Raw genomic sequence first — 24,349 nt, 5'->3', positions numbered from 1 at the left:
CACAATGTGCATGGTAATCAAGGTGGGCCATGTCCAGCACAAATCCAGGCTTTCTCACTCCCCCCCCCCTTTTCTCCCAGGGGCACACACACACACACACACACAAACTCACTCTCCTGCTGGCAATAGCTCATCCAAACTGACCACTCTCCAAGTTTAAATCCAAGTTAAACCAGAACGTCTGGGGGGGGGGGGGTAGGAAAAAACAAGGGGAAATAGGCTACCTTGCATAATGACTTAGCCACTCCCAGTCTCTATTTAAGCCTAAATTAATAGTATCCAATTTGCAAATGAATTCCAATTCAGCAGTTTCTCGCTGGAGTCTGGATTTGAAGTTTTTTTGTTTTAAGATAGCGACCTTCATGTCTGTGATTGCGTGACCAGAGAGATTGAAGTGTTCTCCGACTGGTTTATGAATGTTATAATTCTTGACATCTGATTTGTGTCCATTTATTCTTTTATGTAGAGACTGTCCAGTTTGACCAATGTAAATGGCAGAGGCGCATTGCTGGCACATATCACATTGGTGGATGTGCAGGTGAACGAGCCTCTGATAGTGTGGCTGATGTTATTAGGCCCTGTGATGGTGTCCCCTGAATAGATATGTGGGCACAGTTGGCAATGGACTTTGTTGCAAGGATAAGTTCCTGGGTTAGTGGTTCTGTTGTGTGGCATGTGGTTGTTGGTGAGTATTTGCTTCAGGTTGCGGGGCTGTCTGTAAGCAAGGACTGGCCTGTCTCCCAAGATTTGTGAGAGTGTTGGGTCATCCTTCAGGATAGGTTGTAGATCCTTAATGATGCGTTGGAGGGGTTTTAGTTGGGGGCTGAAGGTGACGGCTAGTGGCGTTCTGTTATTTTCTTTGTTAGGCCTGTCCTGTAGTAGGTAACTTCTGGGAACTCTTCTGGCTCTATCAATCTGTTTCTTTACTTCCGCAGGTTGGTATTGTAGTTGTAAGAAAGCTTGACAGAGATCTTGTAGGTGTTTGTCTCTGTCTGAGGGGTTGGAGCAAATGTGGTTGTATCGCAGAACTTGGCTGTAGACGATGGATCGTGTGGTGTGGTCAGGGTGAAAGCTGGAGGCATGTAGGTAGGAATAGCGGTCAGTAGGTTTCCGGTATAGGGTGGTGTTTATGTGACCGTTGTTTATTAGCACTGTAGTGTCCAGGAAGTGGATCTCTTGTGTGGACTGGACCAGGCTGAGGTTGATGGTGGGATGGAAGTTGTTGAAATCATGGTGGAATTCCTCAAGGGCTTCTTTTCCATGGGTCCAGATGATGAAGATGTCATCAATATAGCACAAGTAGAGTAGGGGCTTTAGGGGACGAGAGCTGAGGAAGCATTGTTCTAAATCAGCCATAAAAATGTTGGCATACTGTGGGGCCATGCGGGTACCCATAGCAGTGCCGCTGATCTGAAGGTATACATTGTCCCCAAATGTAAAATAGTTATGGGTAAGGACAAAGTCACAAAGTTCAGCCACCAGGTTAGCCGTGACATTATCGGGGATAGTGTTCTTGACGGATTGTAGTCCATCTTTGTGTGGAATGTTGGTGTAGACCACCTTGATTATCATGCACATTGTAGGGAGAGTGGTCACTTTGGATGAGCTATTACCAGCAGGATAGTGAGTTTGTGTGTGTGTTTTTTGGAGGGGGGTGAGGGGGTGAGAGAACCTGGATTTGTGCAGGAAATGGCCCAACTTGATTATCATGCACATTGTGTAGAGAGTTGTCACTTTGGATGGGCTATTACCAGCAGGAGAGTGAATTTGTGTGTGGGGGGGTTGGAGGGTGAGAAAACCTGGATTTGTGCTGGAAATGGCCCAACTTGATGATCACTTTAGACAAGCTATTACCAGCAGGACAGTGGGGTGGGAGGAGGTATTATTTCATATTCTCTGTGTGTATATAAAGTCTGCTGCAGTTTCCACGGTATGCATCCGATGAAGTGAGCTGTAGCTCACGAAAGCTCATGTTCAAATAAATTGGTTAGTCTCTAAGGTGCCACAAGTCCTCCTTTTCTTGAAGGAAACATAGAGGGCTTCCTAGTTGATGGTACCATGTCACAGGGTGGAGCTGGTACCAGAATGGATGAGGCCAAAGACAGTGGTACTGGACCCTTAAGTGATGGACCAACAACAGAGTGCCCCAGAGCTGACAGTCTCAGAACCTGCACCGGTACTGACTGAGGATCTCTGCCCTGAACCAATGGCGACAGTGGTACTGATAGGCATAGCACATCTCTCACCACCAAACAGGCCTCTGGCGTTGTGTGCACTAGCATGGGCTGTTGCCCCATCATGATCAGAGATGTCAGTCTACCTTTGGTACTGGAGTGACCTTCTGTGAAGCAAGCCTGTATCGTGGATTCCAAGGAGTCCAATGCCTCTTTCTTGTGTTTCTTTCACCACAATTGCTCCAACGTCTTCGGCCTCAAAGACAAGAGTCCCAGTGACAGGAATCTCCTGTGGCTCCTATTCCCAGGTAAACCTAAAGGAGCACTCCAAGAAGGAGTCGTTAAAAAGCCTCCCTTGGACAACCAAGGGGGTTCAGACACTGGCCTAAGGGCAGCCCCTATACGTATATAAGGAAGGTGTCCCTCTCTCAGCTTCTTTGCCCTGGTCTTTAAACTACTGCAAATGGAGCACCCATCTCTCTTTTGTGGCCATCACCCAAGCACTTGAGGCAGCACAAATAAGGTTCACTGACAGACATGGGTTTTTGGCAATCAAACAAGACTTGAAACCAAGGGATCTTGGCAAGACCCTGAGGCCCGCCTGACTGGAAAAAAAAATTTTTTTTTTTTTACACTAAAACCAGAAATTTTAAAATTAGAAAAGAAAAAAAACAGAGTGATGAAAAAGTACCACTAGGTAACAAGAAAAAGTACCACTAGGTAAGCAGCAAGAAGTTTGTTCATGAGGAACACAGAACCTTCTGACCACCAACAGTAAGAAGGAACTGAAGGAGAGGTGGGGTAGCTCTACCCTTTATATACCCTCCATTCAAAGCACAAGGAGCTGGGATGTCCCTACAGGTACCACTAAGGAAAACTCTCTGGCACTGGTGCATGGGATGCACACACACCTACAGTGTAATGGATATATGCAAGCACTGGAACTGTATTGTTTGTTACTACTGTATTTTACAGTACCCATAGTTGACAAAAGGAGGAAGGATGTAATGTTATGAAAAGTGTTCAATTACTCTTTCCTTTTCCTTAATAAGCCAGTGCAGGAGAGTCCTGTGGTAGAATTTTCAAAAGTGCCTAAGTCCCATTTTCAAGTGACTTTTAAAGCCCAAGTTTCACTGAAAGTCAATGAAACCTAGTTTCTTAAGGGCCCAAGTCACTTTTGAGACTTGGGAAGCTGTCATTTTGGCACTTTTGAAAATTCTACCCCTAGTTTCTGGATAGATGAATTGATTATAAAAAATTGTGTTCTATACACTAGTGGCAAACTTTTTTCATTTTCTAAAAACTTCAAAACTTTAATGTAAAGCATTTTATAACAAAAAGGGGATCACAGATTGCTATGAAAGAACTTTGACCCCAGCTCTTGGATTCAAGTAATTCTGAAACAAGTCCCGAGATCAGTTCTTTCAAGAGAAAAATCCTAAGAACACAACAAATTTCAAAATGCAATTCCAATTAGGCAGCTGCTGCTCCAAATATAAAACATATTTAAATAATATAATTTTAAACAAAAACACATACTGCATCATGTGATGGCTACATAGCTATGTATTCATAACTAAAGTGTAGTTAACAGACCTTAACTTTGCCAAAAATCAAAACCTCATTACGCTTAAGTCTGACGAGTCCTTCTACTCTTAAATAAGAATACATTATCAAAATGTTTTCCTACAAGCCACTTAAAACAAAATCATCTAATAACATACCTGTCTGTAATGGAGCTCATTTTATGGGTCCTTATGGTAAAGAACATAACATGTCACACTTTAGTCTTGTGGTAGACATTTGTACGTCTGCCTGGGTGAGAACAGAAACAAATGGAAATGTAACTTTTGTAGAACATGTTTTTCCTCTCATAGAAAGTATGAAGCTCCTGCTTGCCCCAAAAGGAGTAAGTGCTTCTAACCTTTATTTTCCCTCCACCTCTTCTCTTTATGTCAGTTTTGTATCCCAGATAGCTGAACCTAACCATCTTATTTCATGAGACACAGAGGTTAAGAGGCCATCATTTCTCTATATGCCATGATAAATTAATTTGGGTTAAGCCAGTTTCAACTTTCATTTACCTCTGTATTCAGCAACAGCTTTTTATTCTTTATATAGCCCCATATTTCAAAGAATGTGAATAAATTTGAGGGCATGTGACAAAGTAAACTGTCACAAGGGGAGAAGAAAAAAATAATCCCAAGCAACTGACTCCAATCCTTTCAGAAGCTGCTGGGAGTGGGAGTGGTCTGGGGGCCAAATGAGCCAAATCCTGTTCATTCCAGAAAAAGGAGGAGGGGAGAGAACACCCAAGAGGAAAAGGATGCTGAAGGACTGCCAAGGGGAAAACAGTTCCCGAAAGGGGCAGGAGAAAAACTGAAACTGTTTTAGTGGCACTGATGGATGATCTCATCCTATCAAAAGGCATTCATTCTTATCTTCCTGGACCTTTCTGCAGTGTTTGACAGTGTTGACCATGAGATACTGCTGTCTTGCCTGAGAAGTGTAGTAGGACTCCAGGGTAATGTGCTAAAATGGTCTGAGTTCTTCCTGGAAGGATGCACCCAAAGAGTAGTGATGGGAAACCACCTCCACCACGAGTCCCTTCACTTGTGGAGTTCCACAAGGATCAGTTCTCTATACAGTCCTTTTCAATATTCATTTGCAAACATTAGGAGAACTGAGGTCAGGCAACATGGACTCAGATCCCATCAATACAAAACTGACACACGACTCTACCTATCCTTCACCACATACGACCACACCAAGATGGCCCAGTGCTTGGATGAGATCAGCTCATGGATGAAAAACAGGTGGCTGAGCAAAACAGAGATGATGCTGGTAGGTAAAGCAAAGTACTTTGAAGAATTTGCAGCCACCGTGCAGTCTCCCCTTTGGTTGTGGGTTCCCATCTACAATTGGTCAATTCAGTCCGTATTCTAGGATTACTCTTGGATTCCTCGCTGACACTGAGCTCTCACATGGCAGAAAGTATTACACGTGTCTGTTGCTATCTGGTTTGCTAGGAGACTGTGTCCCATCCTGGTGGATGAAGACCTGGCCTTAGTTATTTATGCCTTCATCACTATCAGCTAGACTACAACAATGCAATATAACAGGGCACAAAATCTTCAACACTCAGGAAACTCCAAAGTACAAAAGGCTACAGTGCGTCTCTTCAGCAAGACAGGTTACATGAGCACATCACACCAGTCCTCCACTCTCTACAATGGTGTCCTAATTTCATATCAAGTTCAAGGTCTCAGTCCTTAACTTCAAAGCATCCACGCTTCAGCTCAAGATATCTAAAAGACAGTCTCTAAAGCTCCAGGGCGATGACCATGGTTGATAAACCTCCCTTCTCTGGCACAGGGGAACTCTCCACAATAAGAGTGCACTTAATCTGTGCATGAGAAAGAACCTTCTCTGGGTGTGGTTTGAGACTGTGGAATGAACTCCTCCAGGAACTAACCATGACAAACCTCACCAATTTTCTCTCCACATGCAATGCCAATTTCTTTCACCTTGCTTTCTCTAAAATAAACACATAGCAAGATATATATCTATTTAACAAATTAAAAAAATCCTACCAAAATAATACACTCCATTACACACGCTTCTCCCTCTGGGGAGAGGATGAGAGAAAAAACAAATGTGAGAGATGCATAGTCTCACTGCTTAATGCACTAGTGGAAGGTGCTCAGATACTACAGTGATCAGCATGGCGTAAAAACCTATACAGAACAGAGACACAATCACCTTTGGAAAAATGGTGCTGAATTTGGCACCAATTGGTGCCTGCCCCAACTGAAAACCTTGAACTTGCCTGAGAGGTAAGAGAACTTATGGCGAAGTGAGTCTAAAGCAGTGGTTCTTAACCTGGGGTGCATGCACCCTGGGGGTACGAGATGCCCTTTCTAAGGGTGCAAGACATGCCAGATTTTTTTAGAAGGTAAATCATCGAAAACACAAATTAAGCACAGGCACGTAAGTACAACTACTTTGTTTCATCAAACCTATGTATTTATTAACATTATACATTTAACGATTACTGTAATATACAAGCAAAAAATATATATAGATTTAAAGAACTGACCTACTTCAACGATTTTTGATAAGGGGTGTGAGAACATATTTTGAGAACCAAAGGGGTGCAGACTGCAGTAAAGGTTAAGAACCACTTGTCTAAATATTTTGGGTGCAGATGATTAAGGCTACAATTTTGTCACACAAATTTTTAGTCCATTTTGTGTCAGATATGTGTGTGTGTGTGGGGGGGGGAACATAGCCACAGAAAGCTCATGGCCCACAGAAGGGCATGGAGAGCAAGCCCGCCTCAATGAGGAAGGGCTGGAAAGTGAATCTACCCCAGCAAGGAGGGGAGGCACGGGTGTTGGGGGGAAACTGGAAAGTGAGCCCATCCTTCACTGGCGGCTCCAGGCCTGCAAGTCTGGGCTTGGCTCCCCACACCAAGCATTGTGACCCCATGCACTAGGGAATGGGGCCACTCAGGTTTGATGCATTCTCCCCTCCGTCTCAATCTACAGAGGGACAGACATGCCAAAACCGAGTGGCACTGCGACCCTGTATACTAGGTTGCAACACCAAATAAATTTGGCTCATCTGCCCTTCCATCATGCTACAAAGGGGCTGATGCACCAAACCTAAGTGGTGCTGCAATCACATGGGCCAGGTTCCAAAGCCAATCAAATCTGGCCTCTCTGCCCCTCCACCATGCCACAGAGGGGTAAATGCACCAAAACTTAAGTGGCATTGCAACCCCATGCTCTAGTTGGCCACACCAGTCAAATTTGGCCTGTCTGCTCCTCTGTCATGCCACAGATGAGTAGACATGCCAAACCTGAGTGCTACTCTGACCACATGGGTCAGCTCACTATGCCAATTGAATTTGGTCCATCTGCCCCTCCATCTTCATCTATGGAGAAGCAGATGCACTAAACCTGAGTGATGGTGCAAACATGTGACCAGAGCAGGGATCCTGACTCACAAGAACCAGCACTGATGTGGGTCACAGACTTAAATAAAATTCACAATTTACCTTGAAAACTGTGGCCTCCATGCTAAAATCATAGCCTTAATGATTCACAGATTCTCAGGTCAGAAGGACCATTGTAATCATCTAGTTTGACCTCCTGTATAACACAAGCCACAGAACTTCCCCAAAATAATTCCTGGAGCAGATCTTTTAGAAAAACATCCAATCTTTATTTAAAAATAGTCAGTGATGGACCCTTGGTAAATTGCCCAAATGGTTAATTACTCTCACTGTTAAAAACGAATGCCTTATGAATTTGTCTAGCTTCAACCTCCAGCCATCACATCGTGTTATACCTTTCTCTTGCTCCCCATATATGTACTTATAGACTGTAATCAAGCCATCCCTTAACATTCTCTTCATTAAACTAAATAGACTCAAGGAGTTCAATCTATCATGATGAGGCAGGAGTGGTCAAACTTAGGGACCCTCCGAGGCACATACAACAATCTTCAGAAGTTTGAAAGCCACGCCCCGGCAGCTGTGCCCCACAGGACTGAAGCTCCGAGACCAGTCCCCCCACACCACTGGGCAGAAACCAGAGGCGATGCATGGGGGGCACGTGAGGTCACATCCCCTCCCGATTTTTACATTATTATTATAAACTGGTTGATATTATTCTGTCTCACTACATGTCGTTCACATCTGATGCAAGCTACTTCCAGAGTTTAATGACATGAGATAAATGTAGTGTTCAAAGAGACAGAACTAATATCCTTAGGCCTTCACTTGACAAAAGCTGGAAAATTGTAAATATATTTTCCTTTAGCTTGTCCACTGCATGTGCTAGTAACAATCGCAAAATTAGTCTTCAAAACAAATCTGGTATTCAACATTTACTATATGCATCAAAGATCTATTAATTTTTAGAATATCAAATTATATAACATTCCATTAATTTTCAAAAGAAACAAATGCGAGAATAGCAAAGCAGAAAAGGACTTCACCTGGAACAAGACTGACCTTTTCAATAAACAGAATCAGAAGTCAGAATCACTATTTCCATAACAGTAAAGTACATTTAATATTGTTAGATTACCAATTTCACCTTACTGAGTGTGCCCAGTTTTTATGTCAAAATTAACAGCATAAGTACGGTACTGAAATTCCAAGTACACAAAAGCCACAGAAAAAACAATAGACATTTGCTTCTCTCTTTAAGGCCTGCTCCTGCTCCCTCTAAGTCCAGTTTTGCAAGGTGCTGAGCACCCTCAATTCTTATTGAATTGTATGGGCCTGAACCAAAGCCCATTGAAATCAATGAAGAGACTCCCATTGACTTTAATGGGCTTTAGCTCAAGCCCTATGCGACTGAGGGCTCTATACCTTTTTGGAACCAAGTCCATTAACTTCCTTGACAACAGGAACAGATCCTTAATATAGTTAATAAGAAATCACAGGATCCAAATTACAACACTGTAGCTCATAATTACAGCAACACTTTCTTTACCTCTTATACTTTTTGGGATGTTAAACAGTGATACTTAGGATAAACACTGATCCTTCAGATGAATGTGGGTTTAAATATATCCTCTTCTACAGAGGGGCATCAAACTCTGCACTGTAAAGAATCAAAAAGGAAAAAAGTTAGAATAACTGGAAATGACTGGAATTCTGCAGGTCACTAGTATTCAAATGCAATATTTATAGCCATCATTTATTCCGATTACTAGTAAAGTACTATTATGATATATCATTTATAAATGTAACGTTCTGCCTGATGAATTACAGAAATATCACAAAAAGAAAAGGAGTACTTCTCAATGTGTCAAAAACAGAAGTGCTTCTCTTCAGCAAGAGGATTACTCTGAAACTTTGTCTGGCTTGACTAAGACCTCCTATTTACCTCTATTTGTAATCGTGGTGTCATCCTTGACTCAAACCTTCCATCCCCCACATCGCCTAAGTCTCTAAATCTCCCTATTGTTAATCCTGAAGCAGCATTTGTCTATACCACTCCCTCAACTCCTTCTCTACTGTTTTTTATTCATGTCTACATCCCTTTTCCTACTGATTACCCCAGTTCGTCTTTGGTTTCATCAAATCACTGTTCTCGAGACTCCACAATGTTCAGAATGCTGCTCACTCACTCACAGAGAAACGCAGCTACATCACTCCTGCTACCTCAAACACAGCCACTGGCTCCCCCTTTTCTTTTCAAAATAAAGTCTAATATTACTTTCTTTTTAAGTACTTATTCCAAACCTACCTCCTAGATCTAGTCTCTACTCCCTTTCATGCTCCCCTTTTCTAATCTAGCAATCACCACCTTTCAGTCTCTCCATACAATCATTTTTGGTTTTAATGCATTCTCTTCTACAGTTCCCATTGTCTAAAACAGCACTCAATGCCACTTTGCATCACTTTTCAAAGTTATCTAAACACACATCTCTCCTCCCTTGCCATACCTCATTTCTCCCTGCCTCAGCTATTGGCCACACTGACAGAATGCTTTGATTTCTTCACTATACAATGAATGGTTTACCACTGTTTTCTGTCATTTTCACTCCAGTGCCTTATATTTAATGTTATAATGTATTCTGGGTTATAAGAAAAAAGTTCGTTTTCTCTAAAGCGAGAAGTACTGAACTTGTATTTTTTGCTAAAGGTTTAAGAGTTATTATTCTTAGGAAAGTAAAATGTACAAGTAGTATGTTTTAGTTTAATTAAAAAGGTAATGATTGCTCCTCTCCCTGTTTCTACTGGAAGTGTTTAACTGGTTAAAAAAAACACTGGTAAAAAAAACATGAAATTAAAGCAGAGCAGAGCGTTCTGCCAAAAGAAGAAAAACAACTACACAGCATGACTCAGTGAACCCGCTCATTCTTCTCTGGCCTAATAACCTGCTGGCCCATTGACCTACTTTTTTTTGTAAGGTGGTTAAACCCTCATCTCACATTTAGACAGTTTTGTTCAGTTTGACAAGTATAAACATTAACAGTTACAAAGAGACTTGTTGAAATCTAGATTACAGAGACTGTAATATGAAGCCTATGTTTTTAAACTGTTCAGAGCAGGCGGGCTTTGCCAACCCTTCCACAAGTTGTGACAGCTCTAATGAGGAAAATTTTACAGCTCTACAAGCTGCACATGCAGGACATCTACTGCAGAGAATACACAGAGGTTAAACAGTACAGAGTTACATTTCATAATGTCTAAAAAGAGTATAATAAAAAGGAAGTTAAAGGAACATTGAAGAGGGAATTTGGAGAAAGGAGGAAAAAAACTTTTGACTATTTCATAAGTGGTAACTGAACATATGCAAGTTTAAATGAAAGTAAGAAAAAAGCTAAATACAGTGGAAAAGCTTTTTGAAAATAAAACCATATAGCTCTCGTAAGTAAAAAATAGCATGCACGTAAAAGCTTGCAGAAAGGTCTGGATGCCTACACATAACTATTGCCATGTCACAATGTTCACAGGTCATGACAGTCTCCAAAAACCATCAGATTTTTAAAACATATTAGGTTATTTTATTTGCCTTCTAGATTCTAAGCCTTTAGAGTATATTCAAGCAACATTTTCAAACTTTTCTCTGCAATCGTAAGGGATAGAAACTTATTTTTTTAATTAAAGCTGAGATTCTCATGCAATCTCCTGATTCCAGCAGCTGGGGCTTTAAGAAAAACAACACTGAAACTTGCAGTAAAATCATGAGAGTTGGCAACACTATAACATTTCTACCTCATGCTGACCTGCAGAGCAAAGGTAGACAGTGAGTGACAAGGGGTACATCTACACGGCTGTTGGAAGCGTGCCTCCCAGCCTGGGCAGACAGACACATGCCAACTCTGCTTGAGCTAACACATTAAAAATAGCAGTGTCAACATTGTGGCATGGATGGTGGCACAGGCTAGCCACCATAGTATGGACCCAGAGCATTGGATGGATTTGTACTTTGGCAACTAGCCTGAGCTGCCACCTGTGTCACAATGTTGATGCTGCTATTTTTAACGAGCTAGTATGTGTCTGTTTATCCGGGCTCAGAGGCATGCTCCCAACTGCAGCGCAGACATACCTGGGTGGCCAAAAGAAATGAGATATTGAGTCTTTAAAGCACTTACAGAGTCACCAGCATTACTGCCCAAGATAATAATGAAAGTTTATACGACATGAGTGTGGGGCAGATATCTATATGGAAAGTATTAGCAACCACAGGAGAGTTCTACCTCCACAACTGGTACTAACATTGGTACCACTGATTCACAGAAGTGAGTTCAAAGATGGAACAAGGTCTGCAGGTTGAGCTATCATCTCACTCCTAGCACCAGTCCCTTCAGGACAGAACTGAGAAACTGCTGAAGCAGTGTAGGGAAGCTTGCATTGCCTCTACCTGCCCTATATATCTGTTGTGTGGACAAAGAACTTAAGTCTCCAGGGCAGTCAATTGAGTATTTTTCCTATATCACTAAATTCACTAAATACTTTAAAGAGGCAGTGAATTTTTAATCTTATTTTGTAAACAATATTATATACAGAGACTGATTTTACAAACAACTTCTTCATAAATTCCATAGATTTTAAGACCAGAAGGGAAAACAATGATAATCACTTAGTCTTATATAACATTAGGCCAAAGAATTTCACCCAGGAAAGATCACAGAAAACAGAATTTAGTTTTCTGACAGAATCTGCACGTCTCCCAGTTTTCCAACTTGTTAGGTTTAGTAAGTATTTCTGAAAACAGGGGCAGATCATTAATATTTTAGTACTTAACGGTCTCTGTGCCACAATCCTAATACGATCAAGGAATTGACTAATGATCTAATAGGACTTTTTTACTGCTAATCCTCCATGATTTTTAAAAAATCAAAACTGTTCTCAAGAACAATACTCTGCAGTTATACAATACCTCCTGATCTAACCATTACACCACAAACACTATTTACAACAGGAACGCTAGGGATGTTTATGTATTTTTGGGTACTACTGGTGAGCAAAAAGCTGCTTTTTAATTTGTATCAGTGGCATGGCTGCGCCATTGCTGTGGCGTCTCATGAAGATGCTCTGTGCTGACAGGGCAGAGGTCTCCCGTTGGCATAATAAAACTACCTCCGTGAGCAGCGGTATCTATATCGGCGGGAGAAGCGCTCCCTCTGACATAGTACTGTTCACGCTGGTGCTTATGTTGGCGTAACTTATGTCGCTCAGGGGGGTGGTTTATTCATGCCCTGAGCAACATAAATTATGCTGACATAAACTGTAGTATAGACATAGCCACAGTCTTCTAGTCCTGAATCCCCTCATTCACTCCTCCCTCACAAATATTCAACCTGAGTTTTACTTAGCTCAATTTCACCCTGTTATTCCTTGCTGCATGTTAAACATTTCCTCTCCCCCTTTGGTGCTTACACATTTAGAATACCTGAAAATGTTTACATCATTTTGTTAATTGCTTTTGCTAAGCTAAACACAAATTTCTTGCAAGTCCTTTATTCCAAGTCAGTCTCTGCAACCCATTTATCACTGTGTTTCATCATCCCTGTATTGCCTCCAATTTGTCACTCTCTCTCTGGTTTTGAGGTGCCCAGAAATAAAACCAATATAGACGCTATCTATCTCTCTTGTCTGTAACATGATTTCACTGTGACTTAGGAAGTTACATAATAACCTCTATGTTAAAAGAATGTAAAGATTGCAAAGTCAAGCACACAATTTTCTTAACCCTCTATCCCTGCTCTGCCATTCAAGAGTTCCTATGTGATGCTGAGCACGCATTTTTTTACAAACACATTAACTCATTAACTCATATAGTGCTAGTAGCCACATATTACCATCTTTGCTTACTAGAAGCACACTGTAAGAGAGCCTTCCAAGTATTCTAAATTAGAGATCTGTATCTCCCACTTTCTTCCTTCCCACATGTAGAGAATTAGCTTGGTTTGTTTTTAGGGATTTTTGTTTGTGAGTGGGTGGGTGAGTGAGAGTGAGAGAGAGAGAAGAACTTACTGAGGGAAAGCTAAATAGATTTAAATGAGTTCTGTATTTAGTTCTGAAAGTAATCAGTTTCACATTTATTCTTCCCTGTTTAATAATTTCATCATTTCAGTGGAACACATCAATCAGGGAACTCATATTTGTGGAAGGAGAGATGATAGCTAGGGCCAGTCTCAGAAGGCTTTGAATATCAGGACACAAACCTGGAACTGAACTCTATATTTAATGGGGAACCTATGCAGAAAGCAGAGCATTAATGCAATGTGTACACGCTGACATGAGCTGCTATCTCTACTTAGTAACAGGTCAGCCTGAGTTTTGCATATTTTAATATGGTCAGTATATATTTTTATATGGTATTCATCTTCATAAAGCACACCACTATGGAGCTATGTACCTGCAATGAAAGGATGCATTAATCCTAAGGCTAGTGGAGGACTCTGGCAATGTAATTTGTAAGGTTCCTGAAATGTAGCTAACAGATTCTACAAGAACAGAATAGTAGATGCATCCTGCATCACTCAAGTACAGTATTAAACTGTGCTATTGAAGGAACTTAAGACTTAATCTGAAACTTGATTACTCCATTTGTAGAAATGAAAACATATGTAAATAAGGGCCTGTTTAATGGGATTCTTTTACAGTGGCTGAGGTTTTTAAATCTCTAGGATTGTACATTGTTATAACTGCTTCTGATGCTTAACTCTTTACATGCAGGTGAATCACACACAACTGAATGGCTACCTAAGTGCTTGTGGAGAGTGGACAGTTTGCACTGCCTCCTCAGCTCTTCCGTCAGTGAGAGCCTGAAAGAGTCTGGGCAGGGAATTGAATTGAGACTCCACTTTTATGACAACCTGCCCATCCAAATCATCACTGTGGAACCTCAGTTTTTTAGAATCAGCTGTCCTCTAATTACGAGGCTGGAAGGGGTGGGGAGGAAAGGGTGTCTTTCAGCAATTCAGCCCTTTCCCTGCAAGTGATAACTTAACTCCGTGCCTTTCTCGAGCAGCGGCTACTCTGTGTAATTCTGTGTTGCAAACATTTTTTCTTACTGCTGAGCCAGAGGCAATGCATTTGGCCTGGCCTGAATTGGGGCTGCATTGTGGCAGTGTCGAAGAATTAGAAGCCTCACGCTATCCAAGACAGTGGAAGGACAGGAGGGGTGGAAAAAAAACCCAGTGAATAAACTCTGGAAAACCTACATTTAAAATATACTCAAGGAAGAGAAAACAATGTAGCTCTATTATACACTTCTGTATTTGACCAGTTATAACTTACTATTATTTCTTATAAAACTAAAAAAATATGACAAAATGGAAAACTTACTTTTCTAAAACTCTTGTGGCTGTCACAGGATTTTTCCACTTCCCTCCCACTACAGCTACCTGTTATAAGAACAGGAAGTCATAATTAAACAAAAACTTCAATAGCTGAACATTTGACTCCCTACCACCTGCAACTGGATAGAGCAAGGGAGAACTCCCCTTCTTGCCTTCACAAAACAAAAATGAAAATTGTTGCATTCAGGATAGCAAAGCTTAAGGTTATATTCTGTATTCCATCATAAGCCCGCCATAACTTGCTCTGCTGCAGGTTTCCATGTCAGGAATTTGCTCCCATGCGAATTGTATTTAAAGCAAAACCTTGGCCAGTCTCTTTCTCCAGGCATTACACAGATGGCAAGCTATGAAACCCAGGGCCCTTAGCTGACTGATCAGTTCTTTATGTTTTCTGGTTTTAAGTTAAACTGAGGAAGATTGGGTGTATTACTCCAGTACTTTTTATTGGGAAATCTTAACTTGACTTGAAGCCATGCATCGTGTGCCCCGATACCACAGTAATGGGTGCCTTTAAAATGCATGTAATCAATAAACTAGCAATTTCTCAAATTTTAATTCAAGCATGGAAAGTTTTAGTCTTGATTTTAAACCAGAAGAAAACGTTTCTTGATTTTAGACCAGAAGACAATATAACAAAAGTAAAATTACTAATGAGCTCTCATAGTTAGTCACATAGGGACTATCACCCCCTTATTCCTTCAAGCTGAAGCCTCAAGCATGTAATGCCTAATCATGTTGACCAGTTGAGGAGCTGCAATGTCTATATTTAGTTTGCTGTTCAGTCCCTCTTAAGTCTTTCAGCAGTACCACTTTCCAGGTTTCTCATAGAATGACTTATTTCTACCACCATCACCCCAAAACTCACATACTGCTCGCATATTTCCAGTCTAAATATCCAGTTTAAAGCTTCTTCTCCATATTTCTAACTTCCCTAGGCTGCTCTGTGTTACCTCTATCCTCTCAAGTTCTCAACATCTCCCAATTTAGCACCAGCAACTTTCAGTAGCATGCTGCTATCCTCTCTTTCCAGATCGCTATTGAAGATATTAAAATTAGCGAAGCCAAACACTAAGATAACTACCAACTCTAACACGTTTGAATTTAAAACAAAGTTGTATTAGACTATTTTACAGTTCATACTTTTTATTTTGGTAAATAATAGGTTTGAATCCATTCCCTATTCCGCTTCCCAGTTTGCCAATTGAATCAAATAATCCAGCACTATGGAAGGTCCTGAAAATGCCTGGGATCTCACATGCTATGTCAGTGGTCATTGCTATTTATAAAATTAGAGGACATAAGCATCCCACAAACAGGCATCCATACAGACGATATTTGGAGTTCGACTCTCTAACAAGGGTCAGCTGTATAGAAGGAAAAGTAGAAAGAAGTTTTCTTTTTGAAAAAGTATGTATTTCGGCTCAGTAGAATATACCTTATCTTAAACCACTGTGAATGAGGTTTCAGTGATGCCACCAATAAAGTGCAGAGCCTGCTGTTACTCTACTTAACACTGGCAACAAAATAAAAAAAAACGGACTCCAACCACTAGAGGATTTATCAGAAAACCATGAAAAAATTGTGTAAATTAGCTGTTGAGTCTATGTGCTAATTGACGAATAGCTTACTTAGGCCTTGTCTACACTACACAATTTTGTCAACAAATATCAAGTTTCATCGACAAAAATGTGGAGGTGTATACACTGCAATGCTCCTTCTGCCAACAAAACTCTTTTGCTTTGCTGACAAAATAAAATCACCTCGACGAGAAGTGTTGAGCTTTCTGCAGCAAAGTTATATCGACAAAGCCTCAGTGTAAACGTGTGCATGAGTAGTCTTATTTAAGCACAAGGATTTCCAGCAGCACAGGCTAAAGGTTTATTAAAAACTACTTTGTGGCATAATGTTTTACCACTTCAAAATAAAATTATTTCAGTGCAAACAATGAAAAGCTTGGACTTTCAGAATACTAACAAAGTCACTATGAACTTACACACACACACACACACACACACACACACAGGCCAGAGTTTAAAAACAAGGAGCTTAACATGATGCTCATATTTAGGCATTTGAGACTGAGAGTTTCAAGGGCACCTAACTGACCTTCGGAGTACAAGTCCCACTGACTTCAACCTCGGGGAGGACTAAAGCCCAGTTGAAGAATTTCAACTTTATTGACACATGAAAGTTCAATGTGTTGGCTCAAATACATCAGGGGCTGTTTGTATTGTTCTCATAGTAAAGATGGCAGTGAGGCCCTAGACTTGTCTTTTTTAGCACAGATGAGCATTTTAGATGTGAAATTAAGAAAAAAAAATAAAATCTAAAGTCTGACTAAAAATTAGGAAACTAAAAAAACAAGTGTAAAATATCTATTTTAGCAACTTAAGACTATAAAATGGAAAGAAGCAAACCAATACTATGTAAATTACAATTACTTCAATTTTTATAATTTAAATTAAAATCCATTATGTACATTTAAAAACTGTTTTAATTTTTAAATCATTTTTATTCACCCTACTTTTTACATTCATACATTCAAAGGACAGAAGGGAACATGATCATCTTGTTTTACTTCCTGCATAACAAAGGGTCAAAGAACTTCCCAGAAATAATTATTGCTAGTGATGGAGAATCCTCCACAACCACTGGAAAGTTGTTCCAACGGTTAGCTACTCTCACTGTTAATTTATGCCTTACAATATTCTTCCACCTCCTTGAGGATGGCAACAGGAGAGGATTGTAGGGAACATGCATATTTTGAGTGAAGCATGTTAATGCTGAGATTTAAAGTAGGTCAAAAGTATTCAAATAAGAAAAGATTTCTGAAAAGCAAACAAAGACTTCATAGCACCAATGATGAACCTAGCCATGGGGAAATACGCAAATAGATTCTGAATTTTCACCTCAGTACCTTCATTCATGACTTTGAAAAGTAAACAACCTTACAGTATGTCTTTGCAAAGGAGATTAATTAAACAGGTGCCTGATACACTGGAAATACTAGGAGAGCATAAAGGATTCAATGTGGCTTTTTTAAACATGTATTTCAAAGAAAATTAGGTGTTGTAGATGGCAGAGGTAACATTTCTTTAGTATATTGTACTCTAGTGGCTATCACAAAATAGATATACCTCCCCCTTTGAGCTAGGCTTCTTTCAGAACCCAGTGGCAGGAAAAAAATCACGAGTCAAGAACATTAGGATACCCACCACTACTACTACAGCAGTTTCTTTATCTTTACCCTCACCCCCTCCCATGTCTCCCCTCCCATGTCTTTTCACATTTTTCTATCCTTGTTTCTTCACTAGATATTATGACCCTTCTTACTTCCCCTGCAGCAAAAGTGACCAGACGTCTCATTATTATTGGGACAGTCCTGATTTTAAACCATTTATCCCATGTCCCGACCGCACATCGGGTCTTTGTCCCGCTATTGGGGATGGACCACTCACCATCATCGCCAAAGTCCTGGGGCTGGCGTGATGGCGCTTCCTGGGGCAGCTCCCGGCGGTGAGCGTGCCCGCCCACCGGCAGGAGCCTGCTGTGCGGGTGGCCGTGGGCACAGAGGCAGAGGGGGTCTCCGCGTGCTGTACCGGCTCCCGCCTGACCAATCAGAGCTGCGGGGACAGGGCTTGCAGGCGCTGGCAGCAGGCAGAGAGCCCTCCCCCTCACCCCATGCACCCGACCCTAGGAGCCAGAGGGACCTGCTGGATGCTTCCTGGGAGCCACCCCAGGTAAGCACTGCTGGGACTCCCCACCTCCCTCTGGCTCTTAGGGCCGTGGCGGGGGGCTCTCTGCACGCTGCTGGCACCTGCAAGCCTCGCTGCACAGCTCCAGCAGCTCCCATTGGCGCTTTTCCCAGCAAATGGGAGCCACGGAGCTCGTGCTTGTGGCGTGCGCAGCATGTGGACAGTCTGGAGACCCCCCTCGCAGCTCTGACCTTAGAAGCCAGAGACCTCCCAGCAGGGCTGGTGAGTGCGGCCAGGGAAGGGGGCAGGTTGTGATGGAGTGAGTGTCTGGGAGGTGTGTGTGTGTGTGGGGGTGCTGGGCTGTGAGGGTGTAGAGGGCGCTGGGCAGTGGGGGAGGCTTGTGTGTTTTGGGGTGCTAGACAGTGGGGGAGATCTGTGTGTGTCAGGGCACTGGGGGTCTGTGTGGGGCACTGCTGAGTTGTGGTGGTGGGGCTGTGGGGAAGGGCACTGGGAGGGAGGAGAAACCTGTGCCCCTGGCCCAGTGGCTTCTGCTGGGGGCTGGAGCTGGGGCCATGAGTCCTTGAGTCCTTGCCCCATGGCTTGTGGTGAGGGCTGCAGCAGGGGCCATACACCCCTCTTGCAGCTTCCTAGGGCTGTGCACCCCCTCTCATGGCTCCGGTCAGGGTTGTGCACCTGTGGATCTCTTTTTCCCCACCCCCAGCTATCCCAATGTATCCTGATATTTCACTCTTGCGATTTGCTCATCCTACCTGCAGCCCATTTTCCTTACTTCTTGTTCCCCCTCCCACAATTTCTTTCCCCTTCTTACAGCTCTGCTACACATGCCAACAGTAAAGTGAAACTGTCAAGATTTCAGATCCCTTCAGCTAAGGCATCAGAGATCTTGGCAATTTTACTTTGTAATTCATGGACTGGAGCAACAAAGAATGAAAAAAATGACTGGCATTCTTATTAGTCCATAACAGTGAACACTGAGTCAAATCTTTAGTCCTGGTAAATTCAGTCCCTTAAACTGGTCTCAAAATCCAGTGCTAACCCTACTCAAAGTAAATAAAAAAATGAGATCAAGGATGCAGGGGTTTCAGTTTAGCATAGGACTGAGGTACCCCATATTTTATGAGGCTCCTGGAGAACTTCCCAGTGGTACTACCATGAGCAGCAGAACTAGAGTGAAACCCATATGGAAATTTTATTCTATGCTCCTGCTAAACTATGGAGGAAGTACTCTATTCAAACCTAGTACAGAAGGTATTGAATTAAATCCGTATAGGGCATACAAAACTATTTAACCCAAGAGTAATGGCAGGAATACATTTATAAAATTGCTTAAAATAAACTAACATCTATGGGAAAAAATAATGTTTATATAAAAACCTATCAATTAGATCACAAGATTTTTGGGCTAAACGATAGAGTCTTGTCTCAATGTTGTAAACTACAAGACTAAATCCCAATGCATGAGTAACTCTTTGTACTCCTTATATGGCCAGGATAATGAAAATATCCATAGACACTCACCGAACTTAACTGAGATTCTGATTTACAGCATTATAATAATTTTCCAAAAGCTCCACGCAAAATTAAAGTACTGGCTCCACTACTCCTTTCAGTTTCAGCAACTGCAAAAAAGAAACCGAGCATTTCATGAAGCAGTTCTCAAAACAAAGACTAGACATACAGTTAACATGAAAGACAAATATAATAAATTCTTATTCTTTCAGAACTTTCCTCCTCTACTTGATGGATTTCAATGCAAAAATCAGCCACACAACTTGGCGGCAATTCTGTCTTAATGCTGGAAAGGAATTCAGATATATCTGAAGTTTTTATTTGCATTAAATATGTTGCCTTTAAATTTTATGCCACTGTGAAATAACTAGCCACAAAGTTTTAGCATGACTTCTTTATTCATTTTTCATCTCTACATTTGTTAAGGAGAAGTGATAAGTCATCAATAAAACTATCCAATTTTACAATTTCAAACACTTCTTTCTGCCCTTTAACTTCTGCACAACACACACTACTGGGGTAACTGACACAGCCAGAATCTGAGGACTGGGAAAGTGCACAGGAGCCCTTGGTTAAGCAAATAACCAAGAACAAACCCCACCACATACAGGGATCTTGTTCAACAAGAAGAACGCAAATCTCTGGCCACATTCTTTTCACATATTTTAGGCCATGTCCACACTACGGTGCTGCAGCACTATATTGTAGATGCTTCCTACAGTTATGGAAGAAGTTCTTCCATCACTGTAAGTAATCCGCTCCTCGAGTGGAGATTCGTAGGTCAACAGAAGAATTCTTCTGTCAATCTAGCTAGGTCTACACCAGGGCTTAGGTTGGCACAGATACGGCCATTAAAATTTTTAAGCGTAGACAACCAGAGACAGGGCAAACCTTTGCCTCCAGTACTTCCTATCTTGGTTTCCAGTCAGCAAATCTCTAACAGCAATATGTCAAAGAGCACTATGGTCCTTTTACTGCAGGGTCCACACAGACAGCACACAGCAGGCTAGTATATTGTACATTCAAAACCCAGCTTGCTGTGCATTAAATCTTTGTGTATGTAGACAAGCCCTCTGTTTCTCCCTCTCATGAAAGTAGTTCATCTGTGTTTCTCTCACCTCCTTTAATAATCCATTAGGGCAAGTATTAACCCTGGAATGGATTATTTGGAACCAGTTTCTTCTTTTGTTCCTTAAATCCTGATTAGGAATTAGGAGACTATTTTCTCAGGTCATTAGTTCTCTACACCCTAGTACACACATTTTGAACTAACTGTATTTCCTCCTCACTGTGATAGGCACACCAGCCCCAGTAATTATGACCAAGGCATTTAACTGCAGGGAAATACAACATTTCCCCGTGCCTGTGGGAAGACAGTGATTGTACTGCTGTATATCCTGTTCATTGTGCTTCCACAGCAGAAACATCAAAATGTATCTAAAAAAGATCTGTTTCACTTTGCTGCTCCTACTGGGAAAATGGTTTTGTGCACGAGCAGCAGCACAGGTGCACTCCTAGAGTAGCATGACACAAACAAACATGTATACAAAGCGATGAGGAAGAGGCAAGAACATCTGAAACAGCTTTCCTTCGCTTTTACCTCTCCAAATCTCTTCTGAAATCATCCCTTGTCTATGCAGCTTAATTAATTTGCCTGCTGTCTTTTAAACTTTTAGCTTTTGTAATTACTTACCTTATAAAACAATAAGATAGCATCTTTCATAAAATCTATTATAAAATCAAGCTATTGTGACATACCATGGCACAATTCAAACTAGTGGGGAGCTGTGTCATCACTGCCCTGCAACCTTGGGTGCTTGCAATGCTTTGCTGTAGCAGCTCTAACCTGGATCGCTTACAAACAGCCTTGCAGCATGCAGGCCACACTCTGAGTGTCTGTATGTAACTGCAATCTGCCAGCTACACACTGGATCTCACTAGCCATGGTTATACTGCAGAGTGCTCCCAACACATGCCTGGTCCCAGATCTTCCCCCAGAAATGTATGTCCTGTACTGCCCAGCCCTCTCCTGGACAGTACCAGTCTATTAAGTCCATTATTCCTTTAAGGGAATCTACATGGACATCCAATGTCTTGACAGATGAAAGAAAACACGATGGAAACAGCCAGTGCTTGACAGTAGTGTGGGAGAAGAGCCCAAAGTACGAGCAGCAGATCTTCCCCTACTTGAACATCTGAGCTTCTGTCAAATGTCCGGGTCCTTCCCCACCACGAGGAGCGAGCACAGACCCTCAGTGAGTAAGCCTAAGCAAAACAAAGAAGGAAGGGATTGCCACAGGCCCTCTATCTTCTCTCTTGGCAGAACTTAAATGGCAAGACAAAGGTCAAGACAATTTGAAAGCTCCAAGTTGAATTAAGCACCCGTATTATCGCATCCGCAACCGCACCTTTTCTAAATGGATCTGGTCCCAGTAGTGTTGGTACCATTGACCAACAGGATTCTGGCTCATCCACTTTTCTGGGGACATTTCTTTCACCCAGGGTGTTCCATTACCCCACACTTGGGCGCCATTAGGAATTCCCAAGGGGAGTCAGGTTTATTGACCAGCACCAGTCACTTGCCATTGCGTCACTGGCTGCACCATCTACACATCAAGTGGCGAATCCTGGAGGGACAAGCCAGACATTAAAGGAATCATATGCTAGTTTATTAACTTAAATAGTTGCCCAGACACTTCAATTTAAACATGCTGGATTAGATAAAAAACAGTAACACAAGCTTAAGAAAGAGATTTTAAGTGAGTATAAGTAATGAGGCATAAAACCCAGAAATGGTTACAAGAAAAATAAAGATAAAATGCTTACTAATATCTACTTAAAAAAAACCCTCTCATCTCTGGGCAGCCAGATTACTGACTAAACTTTTCAGGTCAGGACCCCTCCCCCAAAGTCCAACAGCAGTTACCTTTGCCTTCTCAGGTGCAGAGAATGTGATGGGCAGGGAGAGAAAGAAAGGGGTGTTTGTTCCTTCTTTTTATAGTTCCAGTCTCCCTTGTGAAATTTCTAGCTGAAACCCAGGAGACGGAGAGTCTACATAAAAGGATAGTCCCTGCTGGGTTTTTCCCCCACCTGTTTGAATTTCCTTTGTTTTCCCTCCCTGCCTGATGACTCAGTTTACTGCTTAAATGCAAATTAAGGCAAGAACCTTCTTTTGTTTAGGACAGACCTAACTTCTGCCTGGGCACACCTGTGATGTTTGGAACATGTGTTATCCTCATCATACAGGAGCATCTTACAGCTTCACATAAAATATTGCCAGACATATTTTACCAGGACAATCCTGAGTAGCAAATTATAAATTTTCAACTGATACCTTACAAGGCATACTTTGTACCAAGATTATTACAATAGTGTGGAGGATGTGAATACAGAGGTGTATTCTGTCACAGGTATATTATTAGTTTATATCAGGGGCAGGCAAACTTTTTGGCCAGAGGGCCACATCTGGTTTCCGAAATTGTATAGAGGGCCGGTTAGGGGAGGCTGTGCCCCGCCCAGAGCACCAGGACAGGCAGCTATGCTGCCCGGCTAGACCCAGCCACACCACGGTGCAGCACAGAACACCGGGTCAGGCTGCGGCTCTGCAGCTGTGCTGCCCGGCAAGAGCTCGCAGCCCTGCTGCCCAGAGCGTTGCGCCAGCAACACAGTGAGTTGAGGCTGCAGGGTAGGGGGAACAGCAGGAGAGGTGCTGGGGGCTAGCCTACTGGCCCAGGAGCTCAGGGGCCGGGTAAGAGGTTCCCGAAGGCCGAATGTGGCCTGTGGGCCGTAGTTTGCCCACCTCTGGTTATATGATCAAGAACAGCTTCAGATTCAGGATTTACAGCCCAAGTAAAACAATTTTTCTTGGGAAGGAGAGAGAATAAAGGAATTAATCAAGGGTACAAAGAAATAATAGAGAGAGACCTAGAGAGGTTAGGAATGTGGGCAGGGAATAAAGTGAGATGCAACCTGGATATTGCAAGTTAATAATCCAAAATTGGTATTCAGTATAAGAAAGGCAATGTGGCTTTGGAAGAAAATAATGCCAAAAAGAAATTTACTCTACGTATAAGCTCAGAGTATCGTAACACAAAAAGCATTTGTAATTTTGGACTGCACACAGTATGCATATGGCAATGGTGAAAACATACGTACTTTACAATGATCTGGTCTGAACACTACAGCATAAATCAACACATTGTAAATATTTCAGAGACTTGCAACAAATGCTGAACAGACGAGAGGGTTGACTTAGGAGGAAAGCTTAGAAAAAACTTAGTATAGTTTGACCCAAAACCTCCACCACACTAGGGAACACATTGCTTTAAAGCGTGTAAAGAATGGAACAAGAAAAAATGGAGAGGACTGGATTAGGAAGAGGTTAAAAGGTGTATACCTAGAATTAACTGGACAACTAATGAGCAAATGAACATTTAAACTGATCATCCTTCAACATTTTTTGAACTCTTTTTTCATTAACTCTTAATAAGCATCTGAAGAAAGTGATGGAAGTCCAATTGCTGCAATTTTTAACAGTTATTGGTTTAAGTTTATTTATCTTATGCTCAGATCCTCCAAAATCCTATTTCATTGGTACTGAAGTACTTTGTT

The 24,349-nt window shown here is 41.8% G+C and overlaps 1 protein-coding gene across 5 annotated transcripts in view; it reads right to left on the bottom strand.

Moving 5' to 3' along the window:
- Positions 1 to 24,349, bottom strand: part of CLOCK (clock circadian regulator) — a 95,141-nt gene that overhangs the window by 49,493 nt on the left and 21,299 nt on the right. For 2 of the 5 annotated variants that reach the window (XM_077815613.1, XM_077815617.1), the window contains exons 2-4: positions 14,500 to 14,558; positions 8,684 to 8,794; positions 3,899 to 3,989 (exon numbers count right to left, since the gene is read on the bottom strand). In XM_077815613.1, coding sequence (XP_077671739.1) covers positions 3,899 to 3,945 — 47 coding nt within the window. In that variant the 5' untranslated portion in view covers positions 3,946 to 3,989; positions 8,684 to 8,794; positions 14,500 to 14,558. Of the gene's footprint in view, positions 1 to 3,898; positions 3,990 to 8,683; positions 8,795 to 14,499; positions 14,559 to 19,747; positions 19,815 to 24,349 lie in introns of those variants that run through there. The other 3 variants (XM_077815614.1, XM_077815615.1, XM_077815616.1) reach the window with 2 other exon arrangements.

The sequence above is a fragment of the Eretmochelys imbricata genome, chromosome 4, assembly GCF_965152235.1.
Source record: "Eretmochelys imbricata isolate rEreImb1 chromosome 4, rEreImb1.hap1, whole genome shotgun sequence".
NCBI lineage: Eukaryota > Metazoa > Chordata > Testudines > Cheloniidae > Eretmochelys > Eretmochelys imbricata.
Note: the sequence above shows the minus strand (reverse complement) of the source record. Positions and strands in the feature narration are given on the sequence as shown.